General features: G+C 45.0%; 1 protein-coding gene across 1 annotated transcript; it reads left to right on the top strand.

Annotated features, from left to right (window-relative positions):
• Nucleotides 1-1,444: 1,444 nt before the first annotated feature.
• OLFM2 (olfactomedin 2) lies at nt 1,445-9,407 on the top strand. The gene is made up of 5 exons (XM_068177985.1): nt 1,445-1,540; nt 3,108-3,263; nt 4,224-4,443; nt 5,927-6,033; nt 8,509-9,407. Exons 2-5 carry the CDS (start codon nt 3,129-3,131, stop codon nt 9,184-9,186), a joined length of 1,140 nt encoding a protein of 379 aa, XP_068034086.1. The 5' UTR covers nt 1,445-1,540; nt 3,108-3,128; the 3' UTR covers nt 9,187-9,407.
• The last annotated feature ends 504 nt before the right edge of the window (nt 9,408-9,911 follow it).

Here is a 9,911-nt window from a genome sequence, read left to right as displayed (position 1 = left end):
TGGGAAGAAAGAGGGGAAAAAGAGGAAAATGGGGGGGAAAGAGGGAAATAGGAAAAAAGGGGGAAAAGAGGGGGGAAAGACGGAAAAAATGGGGGAAAGGAGGGAGAAAAAGAAGAAAAATGGAAAAAAAACCAGGGAAATGGGGAGAAAAGAAGGAAAAATGGGGAATGTGGGAGAAAAGAGGGGGGAAAAGAAGGAAAAATGGGGAAAAAAGAGGTGAAAATGGGGAAAAGGAGGGGGAAAAATGGGAAAAATGGGGGGAAAGATGGAAAAATTGGGGGGAATTGGGAAAAAGAGGGGAAAGATGGGAAAATGGGGAAAAAGAGGGAAAATGGGGGAAAAGAGGGGGGAAAAAGAAGGAAAATTGGGGGAAATTGGGGAAAATAGGGGAAAGAAGGAAAATGGAGAAAATGGGAAAAAAGAGGAGGGAAAATAGGGAAAATTGGGAAAGGGGGAAAAGAAGGAAAAATGGGGTGAAAGACGGAAAAAATGGGGGAAAATAGGGAAAAATGGGGAAAAGAGGGGGGGAAAAGCAGGAAAAATGGAGAAAGAGAGGGAAAATTGGGAGGAAATGGGGAATAATGGGGAAAATGGGGGAAAAGAGAAAGGAAAATAAGGAAAAATGTGGGGAAAGAAGGGGGAAAAGCGGGAAAATGGAGAGACAGAAAATGGGGGGAAAATGTGAAAATGGGGGAAGAGAGGGGGAAGAAGGAAAAATGGGAAAAAGGGGAAAGAAGAGGGGAAAAGAAGGAAAAATGGGGAAAAAAAGAATGAAAATGGGAAAAAGAGGGGAAAAATGGAAAAATGGGGAAAAAGGGGGGAAATTGGAAAAAAAGGGGGAAATTGGGAAAAAAAGAGGGAGAAAGATGGAAAAATGGAAGGGAAAAAGAGAAAAAGGAAAAAACGAGGGAAAATAGGGAAAAAGGGGGGGGAAGAAGGAAAAATGTGGGGAAAAGAGGGAAAAATGGGGGGAATTGTGAAAATGGGGGGAGAGAAGGGGGAAAAGAAGGGAAATGGGGGAGAAGGGGGAAAATGGGAAAAAAAGAGGAGGGAAAAGAGTGAAAAATTGGGAAAAAATGGGAGAAAGAAGGGAAAAATGGGGGAAAGAAGGAAAAAATGGGGGAAAAGAAGGAAAAAATGGGGAAAAGAAGGAAAAATGGGGGAAAAGAAGGAAAAATGGGGGTAAAAGAGGGAAAATGGGGGTAAAAGAGGGGAAAAGGAGGGGGAAAAGCTGGGGGAAATGGGAGGAAAGAGGGAGAAAAGGGACAAAAATGGGAATACACGGAATTTTGGGATGGAGATTCTCTGGGAGCCGGGGATTTTCAGATCGTCGTGGGTTTTTTTTTTTTTTTTTTTGGGAATTCTGAGGCGCCGATGGAAATTTTCCAGACCCTTTTCCAGAGCCCGGACGAGGGCTGGCAGGTTTTCACCTCGGCGCAGGCTCCGGACGGGAAATGTCCTCTGCACCGCCGTGATTCCCGTGCAGGGATCCTGCTCCCGGGACCTGCGCAGCCTCCAGCTCCGGCAGCTGCTGGAAAAGGTCAGGAATTCCCAAATTAGCCCCGTGAACCGCCCATTCCTTCCTGGACGGGAAGGGGTTAATGGCGGTGGGGTTCGGTAAGGAATTCGTTGGTGCGGCGATGAAGGGGGTTAATTGGTGCGGGGAGGGCGGGGATTTGGGATTGGGGTGAAAATCCCTTGCGGGATTTCCAGGGATGAGGATCCCAAAAATCCTAAAATCAACAAAATCCCCAAATCCCCAAAGTCCCCAAATCCCAAAATCCCAAAAATTCCCAAATCCCAAAAATCCCAAAATACCCAAATCCCCAAAATCCTCAAATCCCCAAAATCCCCCAAAATCCCCCAAAATCCCCAAAATCCCCAAAATCCCCAATCCCAAAAATCCCCAAAATTCCCAAAATCCCCAAATCCCAAAATCCCAAAATTCCAAATCCCAAAAATCCCCAAAAATCCCCAAAAATCCCCAAAATCCCAAAAATCCCCAAAAATCCCCAAAAATCCCCAAATCCCAAAAATCCCCAAATCCCCAAAATCCCCAAAATCCCCAAATCCCGAAAATCCCAAAATTCCCAAATCCAAAAATCCCCAAAATCCCCAAAATCCTAAAATCTCAGCATCCCAAAATCCCAAATTTTTCCCCCATCCCTGGGAATATCCCCGTTTTTCCTCTGTTTTTTTGGGGATTTCTGGGATTTCCAGGGCCAAAAATTAATGACCATGATTAACCCCCTTAATGACCATGATTAACCCCATTAATTACCAGGATTAACCACATTAATTACCATGATTAACCCCATTAATGACCATGATTAACCAGATTAATTACCATGAACAACCACATTAATGACCTTGATTAACCCCATTAATTACCACAATTAACGCATTAATGACCAGGATTAACCCCATTAATTACCATGATTATCTCCATTCATGACCACAATTAACCCCATTAATTACCACGATTGTCCCATGAATGACCAGGATTAACCCCATCAATTACCTTCATTAACGCCATTAATTACCTTGATTAAGGCCATTAATGACCCCTCCAGGTGCAGAACATCTCCCAGTCCATGGAAGTCCTGGATCTCCGCACCTTCTGGGACCTATTAACGAGCAGGATTAACCCCATTAATGACCACGATTAACCCCATTAATTACCATGATTAACTCCATTCATGATCAGGATTATCCTCATTAATTACCATGATTAACTCCATTAATTACCACGATTACCCCATTAATGACCACGATTAACCCCATCAATGACCATGATTAACCCCATCAATGACCACGATTAACCCCATTAATTACCAGGATTAAGCATGTTAATGGCCATGATTATCCCCATGAATGACCAGGATTAACCCCATTAATGACCACAATTAACCCCATTAATGACCACAATTAACCCCATTAATTACCACAATTAACCCCATTAATTACCACAATTATCCCCATGAACGACCACGATTATCCCCATGAACGACCACGATTATCCCCATCAATGACCACAAATAACCCCATCAATTACCTTCATTAACCCCATTAATTACCTTGATTAAGGCCATTAATGACCCCTCCAGGTGCAGAACATCTCCCAGTCCATGGAAGTCCTGGATCTCCGCACCTTCCGGGACCTGCAGTACGTGCGCAACACGGAGGCGCTGATGAAGGGCCTGGACTCGCGGCTCCGCGTGGCCTCTGAGGGCCACAAAGCCCTCAACGCCCGCAGCTTCCAGGTGACAAATTCCCACTTTTTAGCTCCAAAAATTCCCAGTCTTCCAGCTTTTTTTTCCCCGATTTAGTCCATATTTGTCCCTGTTTTATTCCATATTTTTCCCTGATTTATTCCTTATTTCCCCTTGATTTATTCCGTATTTTTCCCTGATTTATTCCATATTTTCCCCTGATTTATTCCGTATTTTTCCGATTTATTCCCTATTTCCCCTGATTTATTCCCTATTTCCCCTGATTTATTCTGTATTTTCCCCTGATTTATTCCGTATTTGTCCCTGATTTATTCCATATTTTCCCCTGATTTATTCCGTATTTTTCCGATTTATTCCCTATTTCCCCTGATTTATTCCCTATTTCCCCTGATTTATTCCATATTTCCCCTTGATTTATTCCGTATTTGTCCCTGATTTATTCCCTATTTTCCCCTGATTTATTCCCTATTTTCCCTGATTTATTCCGTATTTTTCCCTGATTTATTCCATATTTTCCCTGCTTTATTCCATATTTTCCCCTGATTTATTCCCTATTTCCCCTGATTTATTCTGTATTTTCCCCTGATTTATTCCGTATTTTGGGGCCGATTTCCCTATTTTTTTCCACAGGATCTAAAGGCGAATCCTGGGATTTTAGGGCTGATTTTTCCCAATTTTTTCCCACAGGATCTAAAGGCAAATCCTGGGGTTTTGGGGCTGTTTTTCCCAATTTTTTCCCACAGGATCGGAAGGCGAATTCCAGGATTTTGGATTGATTTTTCCCAATTTTTTCCCGCAGGATCTGAAGGCGAATCCCGGGATTTTGGGGCTGGTTTTTCCCAATTTTTCCCCCAGGATCTGAAGGAACAACAAAGTGAACCCTGGGATTTTGGGGCCTTTTTTCCCACAGGATCTAAAGGCGAATCCTGGGATTTTGGGGCTGATTTTCCCCCAATTTTGGGGCTGATTTTTCCCGATTTTTTCCCGCAGGATCTGAAGGAAAAGATGCGGGAGCTGCTGCCGCTGCTGCCAGTGCTGGAGCAGTACAAGGCGGACTCGCGGCTCATCGTGCACCTCAAGGACGAGGTCCGGAACCTTTCCGGAATTCTCCTGGCAATCCAGGAGGAGATGGGAGCCTACGACTACGAGGAGCTGCAGCAGCGCGTGCTGCTGCTGGAGGCGCGGCTGCACGCCTGCCTGCAGAAACTGGGTACAAAAATCCCATTAAAAACCCCCAATTTTGGCTCAAATCCTAAAAAAAACACGGTGGAAATCGGCCCAAAAATCCCCTCTGAAATCCGCCCCAAACCACAAAAAAATCGCCAGAAAGCTCCTCAAAAATCTTCTTAAAATGTCACTAAAATCCCTCCAAAATCCTCCCAAAATTCCTCCCCAAAATCCCCCCAAACTGCCTGTAGAAACTGGGTACAAAAATCCCATTTAAAAACCCCCAATTTTGGCTCAAATCCTAAAAAAAACATGGTGGAAATCGGCCCGAAAATCCTCTCTGAAATCCGCCCCAAACCACAAAAAAATCGCCGGAAAGCTCCTCAAAAATCTTCTCAAAATGTCCCTAAAATCCCTCCAAAATCCTCCCAAAATTCCTCCCCAAAATCCCCTCAAACTGCCTGCAGAAACTGGGTACAAAAATCCCATAAAAAACCCCCAATTTTGGCTCAAATCTTAAAAAAAACACGGTGGAATTCGGCCCGAAAATCCTCTCTGAAATCCGCCCCAAACCACAAAAAAATCGCCGGAAAGCTCATCAAAAATCTTCTCAAAATGTCCCTAAAGTCCCTCCAAAATCCTCCCAAAATTCCTCCCCAAAATCCCCCCAAACTGCCTGTAGAAACTGGGTACAAAAATCCCATTAAAAACCCCCAATTTTGGCTCAAATCTTAAAGAAAACACGGTGGAAATCGGCCCAAAAATCCTCTCTGAAATCCGCCCCAAACCACAAAAAATCGCTGGAAATCTCCTCAAAAATCTTCTTAAAATGTCCCTGAAATCCCCCCTAAAATCCACCCTAAAATCCCTCCAAAATCCTCCCCAAATCCCGCCTAAATTAAGTAAAAAATCCCAATAAAACCCCCCAAATTTTGCCTCAAATCCCAATAAACCTGGTGGAAATCGGCCCCCAAAAGTCCCCTTCAAAATCCCCCCAAAAATTGCCCCAAAAGCCTCAAAAAACCTCTCCAAAATCTGCCCCAAAACCCCAAAAAATCCATCCAAAATCCACTCAAAAATCTCATTTTTCCCCAGTTCTCCAAATCCCTGATTTTCCAATTCCCTGATTTCCCCTAATTCCCATTTCCCCCTGATTTTCCAATTCCCTGATTTCCCCCTAATTCCCATTTCCCCCAAATTTCCAATTCCTTCATTTTTCCCCTAATTCCCATTTCCCCCTGATTTTCCAATTCCCTGATTTCCCCCTAATTCCCATTTTCCCCAACTTTCCAATTCCTTCATTTTCCCCTAATTCCCATTTTCCCCAACTTTCCAATTCCTTCATTTTTCCCCTAATTCCCATTTCCCCCTGATTTTCCAATTCCCTGATTTTCCTCTAATTCCCATTCCCCCCCCAGTTTTCCAAATCCATTATTTCCCCCTAATTCCCGTTTTTCCCCCCGATTTTCCCCGTAACTCCCGTTTTTCCAAACCCCCGATTTTTCTTTTCCCCCCAATTTTTCCAGGCTGCGGAAAGCTGACAGGGGTCAGCAATCCCATCACCATCCGCGCCTCGGGATCGCGCTTCGGATCCTGGATGACCGACACGATGACGCCCAGCGCCGACAGCCGGGTGAGAGCCACCCCAAAAAAAACCAAAAAAAAAAAGGGATTTTCCCCAAAAAATCTCCTGGATTTCGGGGGATTTGGGGACAATCCCGGCACTTTTCGGGCACGGTGATGCCTGAAAATCCATGGATTTGGCACCTGGAAGGGAATCGAAAATCCATCTCAAAATCCATCCCTTAACATCCCCCAAAACTTTCTGGGGTCCTCAAATCTTGGATTTGGGATTTGAGGGGGATTTGGGCAAAATCCCAGCGGTTTTCTGGTGAAAATCCATGGATTTGGCACCTGGAAGGGAATCGAAAATCCATCCCAAAATCTATCCCTTAACATCCCCCAAAACTTTCTGGGGTCCTCAAATCTTGGATTTGGGATTTGAGGGGGATTTGGGCAAAATCCCAGCGGTTTTCTGGTGAAAATCCATGGATTTGGCACCTGGAAGGGAATCCATGAGGCATTTTTAGGCGTTCCCAAATCACGGATTTGGGGTTTGGGGGCAATCCTTGTATTTTCTGGGCACTGTTCCCTGAAAATCCTGGATGGGGGATTTGATCCCGTCTCCAACGGGTTCAGATCCCCACCTTGATGAGGTGTTGGAAGCCACCTTGGAGAAGGTTTTGATCCCACCTTGAAGGGGGTTTGAACCCAGCACTAAGGGGGATTTGGAGCCCATCCCAAAGGGGTTCTGATCCCATCTTGATGGGATTTGGAATCCACCTGGATGGGATTTGGAGCCCATCCCAAAGGGGTTTTGATCCCACCTTGATGGGATTTGGAATGCACCTGGATGGGATTTAGAGCCCATCCCAAAGGGGTTCTGATCCCATCTTGATGGGATTTGGAATCCACCTGGATGGGATTTGGAGCCCATCCCAAAGGGGTTTTGATCCCACCTTGATGGGATTTGGAATGCACCTGGATGGGATTTGGAGCCCATCCCAAAGAGGTTCTGATCCCATCTTGATGGGATTTGGAATCCACCTGGATGGGATTTGGAGCCCATCCCAAAGGGGTTTTGATCCCACCTTGATGGGATTTGGAATCCACCTGGATGGGATTTGGAGCCCATCTCAGAGGGGTTTTGAACCAACCTTGAATGGGCTTGGTGTCATCTCAAAGGGGTTTTGATCCCAACTTGATGGGATTTGGAATCCACCTGGATGGGATTTGGAGCCCATCTGAAATCACTTTTGAACCAACCTTGAAGGGGCTTGGTGTCATCTCAAAGGGGTTTTGATCCCACCTTGATGGGGTTTTTGAGTCCACCTTGAGAAAGGTGGACTTTAAAGGGAAACTTGGAGCCCATCCCAAAGAGGTTCTGATCCCATCTTGATGGGATTTGGAGTCCACCTTGAGAAGGTTTTGATCCTATTTTAACCACATTTTCTCCCATTTTAACCCCATTTTCTTCCATTTTACCCCATTTTCTCCCATTTTAACCCCATTTTTCCTGTTTTAACCCCATTGCCTCCCATTTTAACCCCATTTTCTCCCGTTTTTACCCTATTTCTCCCATTTTAACCCCATTTTCTACCATTTTAACCCCATTTATCCCATTTTAACCCCATTTCCTCCTGTTTTTATCCCATTTTAACCCCATTTTCTCCCATTTAAACCCCATTTTTTCCTGTTTTAACCCAATTGCCTCCCATTTTAACCCCATTTTCTCCCGTTTTTACCCTATTTCTCCCATTTTAACCCCATTTTCTACCATTTTAACCCCATTTATCCCATTTTAACCCCATTTCCTCCTGTTTTTATCCCATTTTAACCCCATTTTCTACCATTTTAACCCCATTTTTCCTGTTTTAACCCCATTGCCTCCCATTTTAACCCCATTTTCTCCCGTTTTTACCCTATTTCTCCCATTTTAACCCCATTTATCCCATTTTAACCCCATTTCCTCCTGTTTTTATCCCATTTTTACCCCATTTTCTACCATTTTAACCCCATTTTCTCCCATTTAACCCCATTTATCCCATTTTAACCCCATTTCCTCCCGTTTTAACCTCATTTTCTCCCATTTTAACCCCATTTTCTTCTATTATACCCCATTTCTCCCACTTTAACTCCATTTTTCCTGTTTTAACCCCATTTCCTCCCATTTTAACCTCATTTTCTCCCATTTTAACCCCATTTTCTTCCATTTTACCCCATTTCTCCCACTTTAACTCCATTTTTTTCCTGTTTTAACCCCATTTCCTCCCATTTTAACCCCATTTTCCCATTTTAACCCCATTTCCTCCCACTTTAACTCCATTTTTCCTGTTTTAACCCCATTTCCTCCCATTTTAACCCCATTTCCTCCCACTTTAACTCCATTTTTTCCTGTTTTAACCCCATTTCCTCCCATTTTAACCCCATTTTCTCCCATTTTAACCCCATTTCCTCCCACTTTAACTCCATTTTTTCCTGTTTTAATCCCATTTCCTCCCATTTTAACCCCATTTCCTCCGGTTTTAACCCCACTTCTCCCCTCCAGGTCTGGTACATGGACGGCTACTACAAAGGCCGCCGCGTGCTGGAATTCCGCAGCCTCACCGACTTCGTCTCCGGCCAAAACTTCGTCCAGCACCTCCTCCCTCACCCTTGGGCTGGCACCGGCCACGTGGTCTTCAACGGCTCGTTGTACTACAACAAATTCCAGAGCAACGTCGCCGTCCGCTACCACTTCCGATCCCGCAGCGTCCTGGTTCAACGCAGCCTCTCCGGCGCCGGATACAACAACACCTTCCCGTATTCCTGGGGCGGCTTCTCCGACATCGACTTCATGGTGGACGAAAACGGACTTTGGGCCGTCTACACCACCAACCAGAACGCTGGGAATATCGTGGTGAGCCGGGTGGATCCGCACACGTTGGAAGTGCTGCGGAGTTGGGATACGGGATACCCCAAGCGGAGCGCGGGCGAATCCTTCATGATTTGCGGGATTCTCTACGTCACCAATTCCCACCTGGCCGGCGCCAAGATTTATTTCGCCTATCACACGAACACTTCCAGCTACGAGTACACGGATATCCCCTTCCATAATCAGTATTCCCACATTTCCATGCTGGACTACAACCCGCGGGAGAGGGTGCTCTACACCTGGAATAACGGCCACCAGGTCATCTACAATGTCACGCTCTTCCACGTCATCAACACGGCCGGAGAGCTGTGATGGACGTTCCCAAGGGGAGAGAGAATTCCCGGCTTTCTTTGTTTTCTATGCTTCCACGCTTCCCCTTTACCGTCCGTGGAATTCCGGAGGGACGCAATGACGAGGCGGAAATTCCCAGTTCTCGGCGTGTCCTAAACTCAAATTCTGCTTTATTCCCATTGTTTCGTACCTAAGTTTCATTTCCCCTCTTTTTAATTTTTTTTTTCCCTTTTTTAAAATATTTTTCCTCTTTTTTAATATTTCTTCCCTTTTTTATCCCCTTTTTCCCCCTCTCTTTCCCCCCTTTATTTCCCCATTTTTTCCCCAGCTCACTGGGGTTTTTTTTTCCCCCCCCCATTTTTCTCCCAGTTCTGCAGTTTTTCTCCCCTCCTCTTCCTCCTTCTGCTTGGTTCTTCTGGAATTCCATCGGATTCATGGCGCATGGAGCTGCTCTGCCTTGGGGTTTTCTGTATTTTTTTGGGGAATTTTGGGGCCAAATTCCATCTTTATTTCAATGGCAAATAAAGAAAAAAAAATCTCTCCGGCCTTTGGTGGGAGTTGATGACTTTCCCCCCCCTCGCCCTCATTGCCCGGTTTTTAATTATTTTTTAAAGTTATTGTTTTATTTTCTCACTCCCAGGGTTTCTCTGATATTTTCTTGCTTTTTTCCTGCCTGTTTTTCCGAAGAGGAAGAGGCAGAAGAGGGGGAAAAAGGATGGAAAAGGGGAAAAGAGGATGGAAAAGGG

Source organism: Anomalospiza imberbis, unplaced genomic scaffold (assembly GCF_031753505.1).
Source record: "Anomalospiza imberbis isolate Cuckoo-Finch-1a 21T00152 unplaced genomic scaffold, ASM3175350v1 scaffold_1329, whole genome shotgun sequence".
NCBI lineage: Eukaryota > Metazoa > Chordata > Aves > Passeriformes > Viduidae > Anomalospiza > Anomalospiza imberbis.
Note: the sequence above shows the minus strand (reverse complement) of the source record. Positions and strands in the feature narration are given on the sequence as shown.